The sequence below is a fragment of the Myodes glareolus genome, chromosome 8 (genome assembly GCF_982192425.1).
Source record: "Myodes glareolus chromosome 8, mMyoGla1.1, whole genome shotgun sequence".
In the NCBI taxonomy this organism is placed as follows: domain Eukaryota; kingdom Metazoa; phylum Chordata; class Mammalia; order Rodentia; family Cricetidae; genus Myodes; species Myodes glareolus.
Genome location: NC_142033.1, coordinates 43,257,046 through 43,278,073, shown reverse-complemented (window position 1 = coordinate 43,278,073; position 21,028 = coordinate 43,257,046). Strand labels below are relative to the sequence as shown.

The window sequence follows — 21,028 nt, the reverse complement described above, 5'->3', positions numbered from 1 at the left end:
GTCATCTCTCCAGTCCCCCAAACCTCAGACTCTTAAATTTCCTGTTTCTCATTTCTTTATCCATAATACTTGAAATTACAGACCATCCCTAAGTGTCTAAATTATTTACTTTTCTGCTATTTTCATAAAACACCAGGACCTAGGCAACTTGCAGAAGGAAGAGTTTACTTGGGTTTACAGTTTCAGAGGGTGAGAGTCTAGGATGGCAGCAGGCAGAGTGGCGGGAGGAGAGAGCCGAGAACTCACCTCACAGTAAGCATGAATCAGAAGGATAGTAGTGGGGATGGTACATGGTACACCTTAAAGCCAACCCCCAGTAACACACCTCTTCTGGTGAAGCCACACCTAATCCTACCCAAACAGCGCTACCAACTGGGGACCAAGAATTTGAATACCTGAGCCTATGAGGGACATTCTCATCCAAACTGCCATGGTGTTGTTCCTGGCCCAATAAACCATTCAACATGGGTCTTCCCAGGTCTGACACGACATAATTGTCACAGGATGCCTGTGGGAAACCAGCATCTTCAGGTCATCGTCATCAGGAAATAAAGACCTCCAGGGTGGGCATCTTTGTTATAATATATCCTAAAAAGGTTTTTTTTTCTTTTTCTTTTTCTTTTCTTTTTTTTCTTTTTTTCTTTTTTTGCATTTAGAGACCCCCATCATAGCCCCAAAACCTGTTTTCTACTTCACACAGAAGTGGGCGGGCGTGGTGAACCCTAGTTATTGGGCACTGATCTTCAGCACAGCTGAACTTGGCACTTTCCTCAGCCAGAGAAAATTAGGTATGATTTGGTGATACCAGTGTTCATAGTTCCTCTCTGCATGAACACACTCTGCGTTGTCTTTTCTTGGTTCGATGGAGGAAGATGGAGAATCTTGGTGTACCTGATGAAGTTAAAATAGTTCTTATTAGATGTCACCCTAGGTCCTTAATTCCCGATACAATAAAAGGTATGAAAGCACCCAGTTTGCCTCCCTCTCCCCACTTTGCCCCCTGTTCCCCAACACTGTAGCCATCTATCTTAGTTGGGGTTACTGTGGCTGTGATGAAACACCATGACAAAGCTGTGGGAGGCAAGGACTTCTTTGTCTTACTTGTCTTCATCCATTGTCCATCATTGAAGGGGTCAGCACAGGACTGCAAACAGGACAGGAACCTGGAGGCAGGAGCTGATGCAGAGGCTGGGGAGGGGTGTTGCTTGCTGGCCTGCTCAGCCTGCTTTCTTACAGAACCCTGGACTATTAGAGCAGGGTGATCTATGAATAGGGTGATCTTATTCATAATGGGCTGAGCCCTCTCCCATCAACCACAAATTAAGAAAATTCTCTACAGGATTGCCTAAAGAACATTTTATTTATTTATTTATTTATTTATTTATTTATTTATTCATTCATTCATTTATTTATTCTGTTTGTTTTTGAGACAGGATTTCTCTGTAGCTTTGGAGTCTGTTCTGGCACAAGCTCTTGTCGACCAGGCTGGCTTCAAACTCATAGAAATCCACCTGCCTCTGCCTCCCAGTTCTGGGATTCAAGGCGTATGTCACCACCATCCAGCCTAAAGAGCAATCTTTTTTTTTTAAGATTTTATTTATTATGTATACAATACAGTGTGCTGCCTCCATGTATGACTGCAGGTCAGAAGAAGGCACCAGATCCCATTGTAGATGGTTGTGAGCCACCATGTGGTTGCTGGGAATTGAACTCAGAACCGGTGGAAGAACAGTCAGGGTCCTTAACCTCTGAGCCATCTCTCCAGCCCCCCTAAAGAGCAATCTTAAGGAGGAATTTTCTTAATCGGGGTTCCCTCCCCTCAGATAACTCTAGCCTGTGTCAAGTTGACATCACATTAGCCAGGCCACTGTCCATCATGGGGACACCTATGTGAGCTCTGATGCACTGAACGTTCATTAACAGGAAGCACCTCACCCCATTTTGGCAGAAGACACCAAAGAGCACAAACACGGTGTGAGCCGCACCTTGGCATTTGAAAGACAAACAAGGGTGAGAGAGATCTGCTTGGTCTCTGAATCTGTACCTTACAACTCCTGTCAGTGTGGATGGTGCCGAGAAAGGAGATGGCTGAATTAACAGATGGGAAAGCAGAGCTGACTTCTTGCTATGGTTTCAACATGTTCCCGAAAAGTTCCAGCGATAACGGACTTCCTGGTTTCCAGATCCACGAGCGAAAGACACCCCTGTTATTTATAAATCCAGTTTGTGATATTCGGCTAAGGCCGCAGAAGCCTGGCTAAGACAGCATCCTCTCTTCTCTTCCTCTCCGCTTCCATCTCCCAGTCTTTTGGTTCAGAGACAGGAACACATTCTGTCTTAAAAGCGTTTGCCGAACTGCCACCCCCAAGGAAGGCCCTCTCCCTTGCCTGTCTCTGCATCAACTCCGAGAAGCCTGCCCATGCCAGCAACCTTTTAATCTCTGCTCCCAGGACTTCCTCACTTCCCTGCCATCAGACAGTAACTTTGTGTTAGTTCCTTGTATGGGTACCATACACTCTAACATGTGTGCTTTTTATCTAGTGCTTGCAGAAGAACACAAAGGAAATGCACAGCTCTTAAAACTGTAGCTGGATATGGCGGCGCGTGCCTGTGATCCCAGCACTTGGAAGTTAGAGACAGGGGTAGCAGGCGCTCAAGGCCATACTTGGCTACATAATCAGTTGAATGCCATTCTGGATCACAGGAGACTCCAAAGCAAACCAAGCCACCAACAAAAATACTATAGCTCTGTGAATGTTTAATAACATATGTGAATGCGTCTATATCATCACCATTCAGGTGATAGAAGAGGTCTAAGCAAGGGATGATGGAAAATATCAGCTGCTCCGAGAGACTGAGGCAGGAGGATCACAAGCTCCAAGCCAGCCTTAGCTATAACTATAGGCAGTTTAAGATCAATATATACAACTGGACCAGGCTTCCTTCTTTTGGAAAACCAACTAGCTCCCAAATCACGGCACGGAGACTTATTAGTTGTGAATGCTTGGCCAAGCTTAGGCTCATTTCTGGCTAGCTCTTTTAACTTAAATTAACCTGTTTCTATTTATCTACCTTTTGCCTCGGAGCTTTTTGCTTTTTTCCCTTCTGTATGTTTTACTTTCACTGTTTCTCGTGTGTGTCTGGCTGGCAGCTGCCTGGCTTCTTGCCCTGTGCACGTCTTTCTCTTTCTCCCTCATTCTCTCCCCTCTCCCTCCTAGTCTAGATTTCTCCTCCTGTTTATTCTTTCTGCCCATCAATCCTGCCTATCCTTCTCCTGCCTAGCTATTGGCTGGTTAGTTTTTTTTTTAATTAAACCAATCAGGTACCTTAGGCAGGCAAAGTGAAATAGGAACACATCTTTACATCATTAAATAAATGCAGCATAAACCAATGTGACACACCTCCACAGAGTCAAAGTGATATTCCACAGCATAAACAAATGTAACACGTCTTTGCCTAGTTAAAATAATATTCCACATCAGGCAACCTTTGGCAACTCTGTCTCAAAAGAAAACAAAATAAAAAAAAAGTTGGGGGCTAAGGGGGTAGGATTGGAGATATAATTTGGGACAAAGTGCTTGGCCAGCACAAGCAAAACCCTGTTCAGTTTTCTGTATTGGTAGAATAGGGGAGGTGAGCAGGCCCAGGATCCCTCCTTCCCAAACCTATCTGGTCTCCTAATGTCCATAGATTTAACTCCACCATAACTTTTTATGTTAATAATTTTTAAAAATTGAGACACGAGTCAGTGAGGTGACTCAGCAAGTAAAGGCACTGCCACCAAGCCTGACGACCTGAATTTAATTCCCAAGTCTCATATGGTGGAAGGAGAGAACTGAGTCCCTAAAGTCGCCCTTCTGCTTCCATGTGTAAGCCACAGCTCACACATACACACTCCATAGGCAGATGTTTAAAAATCTTCAGAATTAGCTATAATTTATAGTGAGTGACCACGGTTCTGAATTCTGATGAATTCCTGGATTAAGGCAGCCACAAACTCAGTGAGTATACAAAGTTGTCCCTTACCCATAAACCCCAGTGACCTCTGAAGTGAAGCCCCATTTTCAGTACTGGAAAACCTTCTTTTCCTATTCAGGGTCTATCAGAGCGGGTGGGCCTGAGTTCTTTCACTCTGTGTGACATGTATGACTACCTCCTGTGTGACATACATGAGCTACCTCCTGTGTGACATGTATGAGCTACCTCCTGTGTGACATGTATGAGCTACCTCCTGTGTGACATGTATGACTACCTCCTGTGTGACATGTATGAGCTACCTCCTGTGTGACATGTATGACTACCTCCTGTGTGACATGTATGACTACCTCCATGTGGTTGTATGCAGCAACAGTGTTCGTTCTCACCGGTGCGTGGAACTCATCTCTGAGTCGCCATAATTTATTTATAGGACTTGCTATGAATGTACCACTATATAATTATCCTTTCTATTGTTGGACATGCGTGTGTCCGTCCGGTTGGAGCTTTTTGTGAATAACAGTGCTAGACACTTTAAACATATTTATTTATTTCTATATTCTGTTTGGGTATTTTGCCTGCATATATGCCTGTGCATCCTGGGTGTGTGTGCCTGTAGAGGTCCGAAGAGGACTCGAGATCCCCTGGAATTGGAATTTCATGTGGTTGTAAGCACTTTCCGTAATGTCAATGCTGATAATCAAACCTGGGTCCTCTGATAGAGAAGTCAGTGTTCTTGACTGCCTTTTTAAAACGAACGGTTACCCGGAACTCACTGCCTAGGTCAAGCTTTGAACTGACAATAAACTCCTCAGCCGCCCGCTGGTCAGGACTGCAGAAGGGAGGCGTCACGGGCAGTTCAGAACATTCTTGCTTGTGCTTCGTCGTGCCCCAGTGTGTGCATCACCCAGCTGACCCTGAATACACATTTGTGTGTGATGATATCAAGCCGGTGAATCGACTATCCGTTTACATGATCTGGTGTGAAAAGCCAGTTGACTCAGCATTCTGAGTCCTTCCGGGTGCTCTTCAGCGCCACTTCTGACACAAACTGTCTCTACAAGTGAACTCCTTTCTGAATTTCCTTTTGGTTCTCTGGCCTGTTTGACTTACTCCTCATTTGGCTTCTTCTTTTTCAAAAAATTTCCCCCATCTGCTATATTCTTTTTTAATTTAATTGAAATTTTGAGACAGGGTTTTACTAGCTGGTCCGAAATTTACTGTGTAGATCAGATTGACCTCGAACTCACGGAGATTGGCCTGTTTCTGCTTTACCGTTACTGGCCCGGGCCTAAGAGCATTTCGAATGCATGCAGCCCGGCATCCCAGACACGGTGGGCACCGACGCACATGTGACGCTTGCTGGAGGGTCTTTAGTATACCTAGGAGACTAGGGGAAGGCGGCCTCCTGCTACGCTTGCTACCAGACATCCCCAGCAGCCTGGCCCTCCTGGAGGTGCACCCGTAAGGACAAGCCTCCGGGAGCCGGGCAGAGCTGCACGTCCACTTCAAGCAAGCCCTCGGTCTACGCCGCTGTCTCCGCCCTCTCCCCGCCCCTCCGGAAGGGTGACCCAGCCTCCTACACCCGGTTGTGGCTGCGGCGGGATGGCGGCGGCGACAGCGGCAGCGGCGACACCGACACCAGCTCCGGGAGTCACTGACTCGGGCATGGACGCGCGAATGGACCAGGAGACCGCGCAGTGGCTGCGCTGGGACCGGGTGAGGGCCGATCGCGGGCTCCTGGGTTCCCGGACGCCGCGGCTTGACCCGAGGGGCGCCGGGCCCAGCTTCCTTCCTCCCCTGCTAGGCGGCACCGAGTCTTTTCGGAAAAGGCTGTTGCGGGATGGAGGCAGCTATGTGGCCCGCTTGGCTGCTAAAACCAGATAGAGGAGCGAGCCCGGGCGGGGTGATCATAGCGGGACTAGGGCCGGGGTAGTCCGGGCATGAAAGGGTTTCTGAGGTTCTGTGCCGGGCTGAGCATCCTCATCCGTTCAGAATCCGCTCTGTCTAGCCTTTCCCGGGACCCGGACCCCTCCAGCGTCTAGAACACCCTTCCTGACCGCATGCTTGCTAACGGGTCTCTGGTGGACCAGGATGATCGGGAATTTCCTAGAGGACATTCACTTCCCTGGGAAGGTGACAGGTTACACTTTGTCCCAGCTGCACCTTTCTGCTGTAAACTATCTTATGACTGAAACAGTTAGGCCAGCTCTGGACATCACTTCCTCTGCCCTCTACAAGTTCTTTCCGACCTGTGATTTCGTATTTCCCCCTAATATTCCTCTTTCCTGTGTTCAGTGGACCTTGTTTCTTTTGTTGTTATTCCTGTGTGAACTTAACGAGGTCTTCCTCGTCTCTGAAGTGCAACTTATTTCTCTCCTACACTTTCTCTAAACAGCCCAGTCTTTCCCTTCCTGGCTCTTACTGGGATCGGAAGAAACAAAACCAGCAACCCCTTACAGGTTTGTCCTTTTCATGTCTGTCGGTGTCCAGGGTTGACTTCAGGAGTTGAGACCCGCGCAGGTATACTGAACCAATGCCCAGGGGAAGGGCCTAAGTCGTAGTTAAAAGCTCTGCTTTGAGATTCTCTGTTGTTAAACATGGAGCCCTTCCTTTTACTTTTCCACGGGCCCCTGAAAATTATGTGGCTTGTGCTGTGTGTTCCTGCCACCTCCCGTATCTACCGTACTGTATATAGCAGGTCCCTGATGCATTTGTTGACTGGACAGAGGGTGAGAGTCTCAGAGAGGCCATTCCACACTCACACCTGTGTCAGCCCATCCTATTTCCTGGGTGCCAGTGCCAACTCCTTGAGGGAGTTTTTCTTTTTCTCTTTTCCTGGAACATTAACCTCAGGATGCTTAAAGGAAGGAAACTGTTTCCATATCTGATAACTTAGTAACTTTATTTGTGTGATAACTTAGTAGCTTGATTTGTATAGATTCTCCCAGCGCTGGGGTTAGGGAAGTACTGTTCTGTGTACTGGGCTAGTGTACCACCTGGCTAAAGCCGAGGGGAAAGGACCACTTTGCTCACACATTGAGATGTGGAACAGAGCAGCTCAGGTCATGGTGCCTGGGAAGGAGAGAGGATGCAGGAGGAGGCCCCAGCAAACTATATTGCGATAAGCCCCAGTAACCTCTATCCTCCAACTAGCCCCCAGTTTTTACCTTCTGTCACCTCTCCATAATGCCACCACGTTTTGAACCCGTCAAAGGAGTGACCTTTTGATTCTGTCAGAGCCCATGGTCTAATTACCTTTGGAAGCTACTTCCCAGACACCCCAGAAGCAAGCAGCATTGCTTTCCTCTGCCCTTCTCAATCTCATCAAGTTGAGACTCAGACTTAGTCATCAACCTCTATAAAAGAAAACCAGAAAATGTAGTTACTCCAGAATATGGTGATGGAGGAGGGTTATCTGTCTATTGTGTTATTTTCATTGGTCAATAAAGAGACTGCCTTGGCCCCTTGATAGGACAGAAAATCAGGTAGACAGAGTAAACAGAACAGAATGCTGGGAAGAGGGCTATGAGCCAGACGCCATGGAGCCAGCCACCAGGTCAGACATGCTGAATCTCTTCCGGTAAGCCACTACCTCGTGGTGCTACCACAAGATTATTAGAAATGGGTTAATATCAAGATATGAGAGTTAGTCAGTAACTAACTCTCTAGAGATAATGGGCCAGACAGTATTTAAATGAATACAACTTGTGTGTTATTATTTCTGGGGCTAAGCTAGCTGTGCGGGAGCCGGGCAGGATGAAAAGCAGGCCTGCCCACAGCTCCTTTCTACAATATGGGATCTGTCTAGGATTGGTACCTCCATGGGTAGAACTGAAGGGAATCTGTCCTTTTCTCCATTGGAGATGTTTCAGTGTTCTTTTCCCAGTCAGAGGGTGTGTGTGTGTGTGTGTGTGTGTGTGTGTGTGTGTGTGTGTGTGTGTGTGTGGTGTATGAATGTGTCTGTGTGTATGTGTGCATATTCATGCAGAGGTCAGAGGTCGGCATCAAGTAGATTCCTCAGCCACTCCCCACCGTGGCTTAGCTGACTGAGCAGCCCACTCTGCGCATCCATTGCCTGCAGCATTAGTCTTCCAGGTGAACTCTGCTTGGCTAGGCTTGGTGCACGCTGGGGCTGTGAGCTTGGGCCTTAGAGACAGAGCTGACTTTAGTCCCTCTCCGTTTCTAAAACTGGAGACAGGTGCCTCTCTGGGAAGGACCCATTCATTTTTTTCAGAGACATACCCACCGGCCGAAAGCTGAAACTGCTGACCCACCCACGGTGACAAGGCACCAAGGCACCTGTCACTGTGTCCCCTGCCTTGTGCTTCCCTCCCTTGCCAGTTTCCAGCACTCCCAGGTCTGACCTTATCTCTGCTGCCCTCTCGACTTTTCATTATCTCCCTGATTTGTCCTCTCAGGCTGCTGAGTCTTTTCTAGATACCTAAGGTCAGTTAGGACTTTTGAAATCTACGATAGAAGCCCTGGATATTGGGTGTGGCCAGGAAACCTGTGTTTTCTCATCCACTCAGCCTGTGTTTGTTGAGCTCCTTTTGTGTACCAGCTCTGAGTTTTTCCTTGGGGGCACCTGGCAGTTTAATGGGTAAGATTGTTCTCTGTGATCGGGATCTACTGTTTTTAATCAAAAGGTTGGTTCAGGTTCCTGTTGAATCCGGAACAATTTGGAACCATAGGCTTGACTCCGGGAAGCCAAGGTTTTATTGCAACCAATTTCAAAGTTTAATTATGGGGCCTTATCTTGTCCGGTGTTCATTCTTAGAGTGGCTGACACCTGGAAGTACAGGACTGCTTACTCCGGCAGTCCTTAGCTTTCAATTAAGAAGTTTATGTGGAGTTAGGTAATCACTCTAGCTCTCCAATCTTAACATCTCCTGCAATTCTTGCGCAAAGAAAGCAAGGCAATGTATGGTGAATTTAAATGATTCATATTCCTGTCTATTTGCAATTAATGTAATAGAATAGGCACTAGGCTGATGTTTATCAGGCAGTTTAAGCATGCCACTCAATCTCTGTCGTATAAAATACTACTAAAATTCATCGACTATTATCGGCCTGACTTACAGAGTCATTGAAACTTGACTAAATACAAAGGAAATACTTTGTGTAAAAGCAACAACAACAACAGCAACTATAAAGCCCCACAAAAGTAAGGGTTTAGTTAAATTGACTGACATTGCAAATTGTGCAAGAGAGGTTCTAGCTGGTTCCCCTTTTACAGATGGCGAAACTAAGTACTCATTAGACTCCATAGTCTTCACAAGCACGGGTTTGTAAGTGATGGGTCTGGGATCTCCCTACTAATTTTTTTTTTGTTGTTGTTGTTGGTTTTTTGTTTGTTTGTTTTGTTTTTCAAGACAGAGTTTCTCTGTAGCTTTGGAACCTGTACTTGAACTAGCTCTTGTAGACCAGTCTGGCCTCGAACTCACAGAGCTCTGCCTGCCTCTGCCTCCCTAGTGCTGGGATTAAAGACATGCACCACCACCGCCCGGCTCTAAATGTCTATTCTAAAACAGCACCTTGTTTGTTTTCTCTAAAACTGCTTACCAAAGTAGGAAAGAAAATAATAAATCATACTATCAAAAACATCAGAAAACGCAAAAGCATGTATATATTCAGGTTTTGCCTAGAGGTTAGAATTACGTGTGTATGTGTGTGTGTGTGTGTGTGTGTTGGGGGGGGTGGCCGACTTTGCAGGTTTTCTGTCCTTCTTTTAACCAAGCTGTGCCTAATACACCCATGCCTGTCTTTCAGAATCCCTTGACTTTGGAGTCAGTGAAACAGCTCATCGCTGAGGGTGATAAAGAAGAGCTACAGAAATGCTTTGGTGCCCGGATGGAGTTTGGGACAGCCGGCCTTCGGGCTCCTATGGGAGCAGGGATTTCTCGAATGAATGACTTGACCATCATCCAGACCACACAGGTACCATGATTTTGTCGTTGCTGGTATCTCCTGATGCACCTGATAGATTTAATTTGTTTTAGTTATGGATATGTTTTTGGATCTGACAAAGTTGAGAAAGTTCCCACTATTTAATCTCTGAAATGAGGCTTGTGCAGTCCTTGTTTAAAAATTCATCAGTTTTCTATCCACCTTCTATCCACCCAGTCAGCCTTGCTACACGTTTATTGAACGTCTGCTGATTGTCAGGCAGGGTCAATTGATATGACTAACACAGATTCCCTTGTGGCTTCTTCCTGCCACGTTCTGTCTGTTAACAATGAAGGTTGGCATCACCTGGTGCTGTGTGTGTGTGTGTGTGTGTGTGTGTGTGTGTGTGTGTGTTGCCATAGCCATCACTGGAGAATCCAATCTGTCCAATCTGTCACACTAGCTGTGAGGCCTGGTTGTCATGACTTCCTCTGGATTGCAAGTTAACCTTGAGCCCTCTCTCCGGTATTCAACTCTAATTTCCAGAAATGAGGAAATGTGGCCTAAGGAAGTCCTTAGACCCCTTTGGCCTACCTTTTCTCTAGAAAAGTGGATCTCTTCTGAAACAGGGCTCAGAAGTTGAATCCTTTGAAACCACGATGGATAGACATTTTATACGTGATCCATCTCTACCAATCACCCACTGGAGTGGTCCTTAGAAGCTCTCTACGCGGCAGTGACCGGCTCATCTGTGCCGGAATGTTTCCCATGAAGCATAAGGATGCTTAGGGCTGAGAACACTTCGGGGGTTCATCTTTAACACCTTAGGAGTCACCTCAGCATTGAAGGAGAAAGGCCTTCCAGAATGGCCTGCTCTGGCTGCCACCCCAGCTGTGGGAGGCATTCCCTGACAGGACACTGGCATGCAACGTGATTGGCCACATTCTCACCTTCACTGTGGCATAGACACTTCCTGCTGCTCTTTTGGCTACAGGGCCAAGCCCAGTGATACCTTAAAATCGCCCTGGTTTGGTTAAGGAGCAGGTGCGTGTCAGTGAAGAGCGTGTCAGAGAAACAGGGCAGACTGTAACTGGAGGTTTCTCTCACCTGCCAGTTCCCGAATAACCACTCTGAGACTTAACATTAATTGCAAACTGTTTGGCCTATTAGCCTAGGCTTATTATTAACTAGCTCTTACAACTTAACCCGTTTCTACTATTCTATATTTTACCATGAGTTTCGTGACTTGTTACCTCACATCTTGCTTCTCCAACAGCTTCTGGTGTCTCCCTGACTCTGGCCTTTTTCTCCCTGTATCTTTGTTTGGATTTCCCACCTGGCTCCATTCTGCCTGGCTATTGGCTAAATCAATGTCTTTATTAACCAATGTCTTTATTAACAGAAGGATGTCCTATATCAGCAGAGACTGGAGGAAAACTCCCCTGCTGTTTGTCTCACTGGTAAAGGTTATGATTTCCTTATGAAAATTAATCCATGTCATTTTGATGCTCTGTTTGTGCTTACTTTAGAGTAGTTAATTTAACCTGGACACACTAGTGGCTAAGAACTCACTGCCATTCCAAAACAGCCCATTCTAAATTCGGACTAATCTCATTACAAAGATGGTTTTGGGGGTTGGAGAGATGGCTCACAGTTAAGAGCACATATTGTTCTTGTTAAGACCTGAGTTTGGTTCCTAACACCCATATCAGGTGACTCACAAATGCTTGTAACTCTAGCTCCAGAAGTTCTGACACCCTCTTCCAGCCTCCGTGAGTACCTGTACTCATACGCACGAACCCATACATACATATATATATATACATACATACATACATACATATATATATATATATATATATATATATATATATATACACATGCATAGTTTAAAATCATAAGGAAAAGGGCTGGGGAGACGGATGAGTGGTGAAGAATACTTGCTGCTCTTATAGAAGATTCAAATTTGGTTCTCAGCAACCATATCCAGTGGCTCAGACCCACCTGTAACTGCAGCTCCAGGGGATCATGCACCCTCTTCTGGCTACCACGGGCACCTACACACATGTGGCCTACAAGCATACAGAAACATATACAAATGATTAAGAAATAAAAATAAATCTTAAAAATTGCTATTTTTTAAAAGATGGCTTATTATTTTCAATCCAAATCCATCTTTTTTTAGCATTTATGGGCCATAGTTATATATTTTGAGGGCATACAAGCGTTTGTCTTATTTTTATAGTAACATTTCAATTCTGAAAACCTTCATCCTCACAGAATCATTTCTTCTTTTCCCTCAGCCATTCTCTGATCCTCATCCTCAACAGGACCCAGAGATTTCCAGTGAATTTAAGGATGTGAGGATCTGGACTCAGGCTTTTTAACCCCCAGACAGTCTGAGGTCACAGCACAAGGGCTGACCTGGAGAATCAGGAGTGATGTCACCATCGTAAACTGAAGAGTCAGGCATCTGGATTCTTTCTTGGGAACCCACAAAACCAACATGTACATGTTCTTATTTCTTAGTCATGTTCAGATGTGCTGAGTGCTATGTGTTTGCCAAGAAAAGAAACAAGGCTGTGATATATCCCTCTCCCCAAAATTACAGTTATAATTCTTAATTCATAAGACTTCCATTAATCAGAGTGAAGTAAGCATTAGAACACGTCATTGCTGCCCAGTCACCTAGAGTTCTCTGATGATGTCTGGCGTCAGTTGTTTGGATTCTTTTAGTTTACTATCCCTTGAATCTGAGGCTGCTATGATGCTGTTCCACTCCTGAGATACAGGAGTGAGATGTTCCATCAAGGGCATTATTGATAGCCCCAAACTGGGTGGGTTTGATTGTGTAGCCAGTTGTGCCCTGCAAATGGGCTGATTCCAGGGCCTCCTTTAGATCTTGAATACTCGGTATCAGAAACAAGCAGATCAATAGATTTTCATCAGTTAATTGACAAAATCATATAAAACATATTGGATTTCTCCAACTCAATGGGTTCTCAAAAAAAAAACCCCACATATTTCTGATGGTCTTAGGAACTAAAACACTCCCCAGTAGCAAAGTTACAGTAGCAATGAAAATAAACGTGTGGTTGGGAGTTCCTAGGACCATTCAAAATATGTGTTTTCCCATGGTCTCACCCCACAGGTTGAGAACCACCGCTCTAACTTACGTCACAGAGCGAAGAAGAATGTCTGAAATGCCTGCCAACTCTAGGCTGGCACTGTAGAGGAAGCAAGGAGTAAGCTCTTTGGAGGAAATGATGATTCATGTAATGCCCTAAGCAAAATGCTTATAGTACATCTGTAGCATGCAATGTATGCTACACTGTGTGTGTGTGTGTGTGTGTGTGTGTGTGTGTGTGTGTAGAGACTAGAAGAAAACCTTGCGTGTCATTTCCCAGACAATATCCACCTTTTCTTTTGAGATAATTTCTACCTGGCCTAGAGCTCTCCAAGGAGGCTAGGCTGACTGGCCAGGGAGCCCCGGGATCTAGGAGCTACCTCTGCCTTCCCAGTCAGTACTGGATTTGCAGGCATGTCCCACCATGCCGAACGTCTTCCTTTGTTAAACTTGGCCTCAGGGGATTGGACTCAGATCCTCAGGTTTACAAGGCTATTTCTGCTGCTCTTTAAGTCTGACTCTAGCCTTACTCCTGCTCACCTCTGTGTCTCCATCTAGACAATGGAGATTCCGAGTAAGCTGGTCTGAACCTGGAGGTAGTTGATTCTAACTGCTCAGCACAGGATCTGACTTAGACAGTAAAACAAACAAACAGCTTTTCATCTTACTGTTCAGTCTGCATAATCACTGCTTTGCCCCACATATGAATGATGTGGTCCCTGTGAAAGTGGTAAAAATATAATTTTGGAATAATTTTTTATCATATGTATGAAATATGTGCTTTTAACCCCTGGGCTATTTTCAGGGGTTTTGCAGGTACCTGGAAAAGCAGTTCGGTGACCTGAAGCAGAGGGGCGTGGTGATCAGCTTCGATGCCAGAGCTCACCCAGCCAGTGGAGGCAGCAGCAAAAGGTATTTAGGTTTTTGCAGCGCTTTGGGGATGGAGTCAGAGACATTTTTCAGAAAAGGATTTTTTTTCTTAGTTTCTTTTATATTTTTATTTTTAATCACCATTTTAATAATTTGACTTTTTAAAAAACGTTTTGATTAAATGGATATGTGTGTGCATATTGGTGCAGGTGCTCACAGAGCCCAGGGACATTAGACCCCTGGAGCTGGAGTTACAGGCAGCCACAAGCCTCTGTAAGACAGTAGGGATCACTGGACACGGTGGTCCACGCCTTTAATCCCAGCACTCGGAGGCAAAGGCAGATGGATCTCTGAGTTTAAGGCTAACCTGGTCTACAGAGCTAGTTCAAGGCTAGCTAGGACTGTTACACAGAGAAACCCTGTCTCAAAAAAAAAAACAAAACCAAAACAACAACAACACACACAAAAACCCAGTATAATTCTTAACCACTGAACCCTCTCTCCAATCCTTTGATTTTTCTTTTTAAATAACTTGACATTAATCCCATAATAATTGCTTAACTATTAAAAATGATGGTTTAGGCTGGGCCTTTAACCCCAGCATTCAGGAGGCAGAGGCAGGAGGATTTCTGTGAGTTTAAGGACAGCTTGGTCTGCATAGCAAGTTTTAAGACAGCCAGGGCTACATAGAGAGAGAACCTTGTCTCAAAAATCAAAAATGATGGGGTCAGATCTGCTAGTAGCTTTAAAAATTTTGCTTTTCTATAAATGAAGTTATTTAGGTGGAATATTTACCCAAAGGGGAATATTTACCCAAAGGAAAGAACCTGTCTAAATTGTCTCTAACTTGCTCGCATGTAATTCTTCCCTGCTGTTGATAAGCTTCAAGGCCTCTTCCTTTCTTGAACGGACACCCTTCCGGGCTGAAGCTTTGTGGTGGTCCCAGCCCAAAGGGACTCCTGTTCAGCTGTGGGCAGATGATGGCGAAGGTAGTGGGACAGTAATGGCTGCAGGCTTTTCAGTGTTGATTAGGTATTTAGGATTCGGATCCCCCAAATACCATAGAAAGCATTTAAAGTTGGCCCTCAATATTCACTAAGGCTGGTTCTAAGACAAGCTCAATTCCAAAACCCAAAGGTGCACAAATCACCTACACAACACGACACATGGTTTGGGAAAACCTGTGTACAATTTCTCATGCACTTTTTTTTTTTTATCTTTTCAATTGGGAGACTAGATCTCACTATATAGCTCTTACTGGTACTGAATTTGTGATTCCCTTGTCTCCTTCTCCTAGAACTGCAGGATTACAGTCACATACCATTTCCCACCCCCAGGCTTGGTGTCACAGCACCTGGACCATTCTTTGTTGTGGGGCCTGTCCCATGCATTGTAAGGTGTTTAGTGGCACCTCTGGCCTCTACCCATTAATTTCTATTAACTGTCGATAGCACAGGCCCTCTCCCAAGCATAACAACTGGCCATGCCTCTACATCAGAAACCTTGTGAGGAACGGATGAGCCCGAGTGAGAACCACTGAGCTAGGCTGAGACAGCCAGTGTTGGCAGACTTTAATGCAGGCCTGCGTACGTGCTCAGTGGCCTTGGACATGTGACAAGGTGACCTGTGAGGCCTTCATCCTAAACAGTAGGTGGCATGAGAAGACCCCAGCGGTCCTCAGCTTTGGGGTTCTGTACCAGTGTATACATTAGAAAAAAGCATCTTCCTTCTCTCCCTACCGTGTGCAATCTTAAGGTGTGGTGGCAGGGGCCAAGGCTGCAGCTGTGTTAGTAGGGTGCTTGCCTAGCACGCATGCGCACATGAAGCCCTGGCTTCCAGCCCAGCATGCTTGTTTCGCAGTCCTGACCCCGACTCTCCTGTTTCTGCATTTCTAGGTTTGCCCGACTGGCTGCGACTGCATTTATCAGCCAGGGGGTCCCTGTGCATCTCTTCTCTGATATAACCCCCACCCCATTTGTGGTAAGTAACCCTTTCAGCTTCTTGTCACAGGACCCAGGGTGGGCCTTGGTGCTGCTGGTCTTCGGCTGTTTTGGTGACAGACCATTCCCTGGTGCGTGTTGGGCCAACTCCTCTCTCTCTCTAGGGCAGTTTTACCCACATCCTTGTAATGTGTGTCTGGTGTGCAGCTTTTCGTTCTGAATTGGTTTTCTCAAAGTCTAATAAGGGTTGCGGCTGAAGCTCAGTGGTAGCACAGGCAGGGGCCTGGGTTCGAGCTCCAGCACCAAAGGAAAGATAAGATACCATTTTATTTTGTTAAACTTCTATCTTAGTTCTGATTTCTACTGCTGTGAAGAGACACTATGACCACGGCAACTCAGGGTTAGTTAGCGGTTAGGGTTAGGGAAACAGTTAACTGTGGTGGCTTGCTTACAGTTCAGAGGTTTAGTTTATTGTCATGGCACAAAGCAAGGCAGCGTTCAGGCAGACATGGTGCTGGAGGAAGAGCTGAAAGTTCTTGCATCTTGACTGATGAGCGACAGGAAGTGAACTGAGACACTGGGTGTCTCTTGAGCATATATGAGACCTCAAAACCCGCCTCCACACTTCCTCCAACAAGATCATACCTACTCCAACAAGGCCACACCTCCTAATAGTGCCACTCCCTTCAAGGGCCATTTTCTTTCAAACCACCACAGATTCTATGTATCTTTTGGCAAGTTTGCAAAATGCTTATATATTTTTTTTAACTGATAGGTAGTTTTTCACTGCAATTACCACAATTAGGGAATCTCTTGAGTCTAAATCTGAGTCTAAATTCCTCAAACATTGTATTACTATATCTTTGAACAAGTTGATGTACAGTGGTATATTATTTGTGTTTTAATAAATAAAACTTATCTGAAGATCAGAAGATACTAGTTAGCCATACAGGCCAGGCAGTGATGGCACACATCTTTAAGTAGGACTCAGGAGGCAGAGGTAGACAGATCTCTGTTAGTTCAAGGCAACCCTGGGACACACAAAACTAATCTGTCTAAAAGAGGAACAGAGCTCACACAGAGGTGATCCCAGCACTTGGGATCACATGCCTTTAATTCCAGCACCATGGAGGTGGAAACAGGGGCAATATGGCTGGACGGAGAGAGGCATATAAGAGGGAAGAGACAGGAATTCAGAAAGTATGGTAAATGGGGTGTGGAGTCTTCAGGAGTCATGGAGACAGGACTCTATTTTTGGTCTGAGGTAGAGGTAAGAGCCATTAACTGACTGCTTTGCTTTTCTGATCTTCAGGTTGAACCCCAATATCTGTCTCTGGGTTTTTATTATTTGTGCTACATTGATTTACCAGCTTTAGATATGAATGGTCCATTCCAAATGTTATTCCTGGCTAGACTGGTACTAAGTCCTTCATGAGCAGAAGTGAAGCAAAGGCCATTAGGGACTGTGACAGCCATTGCTTTTCAGCAGACCCAACTGTGAAGAGCTGGACCTCATGCTGAGAGTGTGTTTTTCTAACAACTGACTTAGTGTGGCTCCTTCCATCGGGTAGGAATGAGAGTGTGTTGATGAGCAGGCAGGTCCGCTGGCCCAGTGAACTGAGAACACAGCACCTCCATGGGTGTCTACAACCCAGTAGGCCCATAGTATCCCAGCTCTGTGTAGCTCAGGTTTCATCATTTGATGGAAATATTGCAGCACGTTCCAGAATCCTACTTGTATTCTTTATGATCTAAGTGTCGGTAACTAGCATACTGTAGGAGAACTGAATGACTGTCTCACGAATCCTAGAGTGATTCTAGCGCTTTCTTTGAAACAGGGTCATGCTATGTAGCTCTGGTTAACCCTGAATGTAGGATATGTTGACCTTGAATGTAGTGATTCTTCTGCCTCTGCCTTCCAGGTGCTGGAATTTCACACATAAGTTACCACACCTGGCTAGTTCTGCCCATTTCTCTGTAGCAGGACACACCCCCAAGGAGTATAACTCACCTCATGGAGAAAATGGTAGAAGATAGAGAGGATCGAATGGTTCATATTTCAGGTTTCCTATGTAGAAATCTCGTTGGTGGTAGCCAAGCATAGAATGAGCCAAGAGCCTTCTGCCATTTTGGCACGTTGTCTTGTCAGGGTGGGAACTGAGTTGAAATGTCAGGGCTAGGTGTCAACCCTGGAGTGAGAGATGAAGAATCTGAGGACACACTCCATTGTCTCAGCTTTTTCCTTAGTGAGTAAGAAAAAGGAGGGGAAGGGAGTGGGTGCAGAGACTGTGCCCCAGCTTCCTTCCTGAGCAAAAGCTTTGACTGAATGCAGAGTGGGGGCGTGGCCCATCTTTGTCTTCAAAGAATTTTCTAACTCTCAGAAGGAGAAGACAGAAGGAGGGGACCTAGGAAATAATTCCCCTGTTTTGTGAAGATGAACATTATGAACATTCTGGAACTTTGGGCCAGTTATAGTTATAAGACTTTAGCAGTCTCCTCTTAGCCACAGGCAGAGTAGTTCATGGCAGTGGAAGCCGCAGATAATATAAAAGTTTACGCAGCTTGAGGCCTACAGTTCGTCCCAATGAATGCTTAATTTATGGATTAAGGGTATAAGGGACTAACAGCAGTAACTAATAATAAAATAGAACGGTTGTAGCAGTATCCTGGCATGAGGTTATGTCGGTGTGGGCCCTGCTGAAAGAGTTAAGGCAAATACTCTTCTTCCTGGACCACGAGTGACTGAAATAGAACAGAGCAAAGCCACAGATGGGGGGGGGGGGTACCGCATGTTACTTGATGGCACACAGGATGCTGAATGCTGTGTTATGATATCGGGGTAATAAAAGGGGATGCGTGGGTCCAAACCATGTGTACTAGGCATTTCCCTTCTCTCTCATCTTTGCTGTCTCCTGCCCTGTCCAGCCCTACACAGTGTCACGTCTGAAGCTCTGTGCCGGGATCATGATCACTGCCTCACACAACCCGAAGCAGGACAACGGCTATAAGGTACCCTCCGCTCTCCCTTCACACGGTGCTCTTACAAGGCACCCCCGCCCCTTTTGCTGTTTGGAAGTGGGTACTCTGCACCCTGAACCTGCTAAATGCATTCCTGGCCTCTAGGTCTACTGGGACAATGGAGCCCAGATCATCTCTCCACACGATCGAGGCATTTCTCAAGCTATTGAAGAAAATCTAGAGCCCTGGCCACAGGCTTGGGACGACTCTTTGATTGACAGCAGCCCCCTGCTTCACAACCCCAGCACTTCCATCAGGGATGACTACTTTGAAGACCTTAAAAAATACTGTTTTCACAGGTAACTAGACCACGAGTTCACTTGAGCTAATGTGGTCCAGCCAGATTCTATGTTTGGTTTTTGATTTTGTCCCCCTTTCTTGTATACACAATAGCTACATATGCAAGGGCCAGCAGTAGGGGGTCCCTATTTCTTCAAGGAACTGATAACAATCCTCATGACCTCAAGACAGCTGCATGGAGCCTGTCTTCACCCCTCAGAATTGCTATTCTAGTATGCAAACAGCCTAGGTGACCAGTCAAAGAAGTGGCTCTGAGGTGGCTTTATTTACAAAAGGGTGGCCAGCCCATGAGCTACAGTTTGAAGGGCTGTAACCTTACATGTTTGTACCTGTGTCTGTATATGCTAGTATAGATACAACTCTGTGTGTGTGTGTGTGTGTGTGTGTGTGTGTGTGTGTGTGCAATAAATAATGCATATGCATTTGCAAAGTTGAAGGTGATCAGCGAACTGCCCTCTAAGAACAGTAGAGGAGTTGGCACCCACACCTGCAGCCCGTGGTAATAACATAGGACCCATGTTTGACCCAGCGCTCAGCCTTATCAATTTATCATTTCCCCCCATTATGAAAACCTTTTTCATGTTTATTTGATGTTTATTTGATGTTTGTCCTTTCTAAGGATTTGTTTGTCTGTTGTCGTCTTTATTGATTTAGAAAAAAGGTCTTGTTTATTCATGTATATACTTTTCTCTTGTTACTTTTGAAAGTTTTTTTTTGAAACCTTAACAATCTTGTTAATATTTGGTTGTCTTTTAATTTTTGGTTTCTGAGTTTTATTAATGCTTTAAAAGACTCTATACCCAGGTTTTTATAAGGGAAAAATTCTGCCATTTGAACTTTTGCATTTGCATTTTGTGATATTTAATCTTTCAAGTCATTGGTCCTTTTTGATTCTGTACAGAGGACATAGCTTAGGCCGCTCTGAAAGGTCACAACTGTGCCATCAGCATACGTGAGAGATTCCTTCTTACTGAGGCACCCAGCCCCTCCCCTCGAGAGCCTTGCTTATATCCCTTGTCGTTTTCCAATTTGTCCTACTCCAGGAGTGTGAACAAGGAGAGCAAAGTGAAGTTTGTGCACACCTCTGTCCATGGTGTGGGTCACGAGTTTGTGCAGCTGGCGTTCAAGGCCTTTGACCTTGCTCCTCCTGAAGCTGTCCCCCAGCAGAAAGATCCGGATCCTGAGTTTCCAACTGTCAAATACCCGAATCCTGAGGAGGGTAAAGGTGTCTTGGTAACCTACTTTTATTAAATAATGGGCTCTACCTTTTATATGCTAAGCCAGTGGTTCTCGACCTGTGGGTTGTGTCCCCTTTGGGGTCCAACTACCCTTTCACAGTTCCTACGAACATCAGGAACACAGATATTTGCATTATGATTCATATCAGTAGCAAAATCACAGTTATGAAGTAGCAATAAGAATAATTTTATAGTTGGGGGTTCGATAGCATGAGATACTGTATTCAAGAGTTACCACAGGTAAGGAAGGTTGAGAACCATTGTTCTAAAACATTGTTATCAAAGCCATTATGATTTTGTGAGTTTTTGATGGGCTGAAAAAATGAGCTATATCTCTGGAAATATGTATGTCGGATGGACATTAATTTCTTAAAGGAACTTTCAAACTTGACACCTTATAAGAGGATGTAAGATGTAAAATCTAAAGTATTCTTTAAATTTTAAAGAAATATTTATTTGTATTTTGTGTAAATTGGTGTTTTTCTACTTGTATGTCTATGTGAGGGTGTTGGATCCCTGAGGAGCTGGAGTTACAGACAGTTGTGAGCTGCCGTGTGGATGCTGAGATTTGATCCTGGGACCTCTGGAAGAGCAGCCAGTGCTCTTAATGGCACAGCCATCTTTCCAGCTCAAACTAAATTGAATTTTAATTGATAGTTTCTTTATTGCCA

The 21,028-nt window shown here is 45.2% G+C and overlaps 1 protein-coding gene across 2 annotated transcripts in view; it reads left to right on the top strand.

The window, feature by feature from the left end:
• The first annotated feature begins 5,536 nt into the window (after positions 1-5,536).
• The window catches only part of Pgm2 (phosphoglucomutase 2), a 30,481-nt gene continuing 14,989 nt past the window's right edge, over positions 5,537-21,028 (top strand). Inside the window, exons 1-7 of one of the 2 annotated variants that reach the window (XM_087909026.1) lie at positions 5,537-5,694; positions 9,748-9,915; positions 13,797-13,903; positions 15,757-15,841; positions 18,727-18,810; positions 18,925-19,118; positions 20,163-20,352. In XM_087909026.1, coding sequence (XP_087765152.1) covers positions 5,581-5,694; positions 9,748-9,915; positions 13,797-13,903; positions 15,757-15,841; positions 18,727-18,810; positions 18,925-19,118; positions 20,163-20,352 — 942 coding nt within the window. In that variant the 5' untranslated portion in view covers positions 5,537-5,580. Of the gene's footprint in view, positions 5,695-7,496; positions 7,559-9,747; positions 9,916-13,796; positions 13,904-15,756; positions 15,842-18,726; positions 18,811-18,924; positions 19,119-20,162; positions 20,353-21,028 lie in introns of those variants that run through there. The other variant, XM_087909027.1, reaches the window with a different exon arrangement.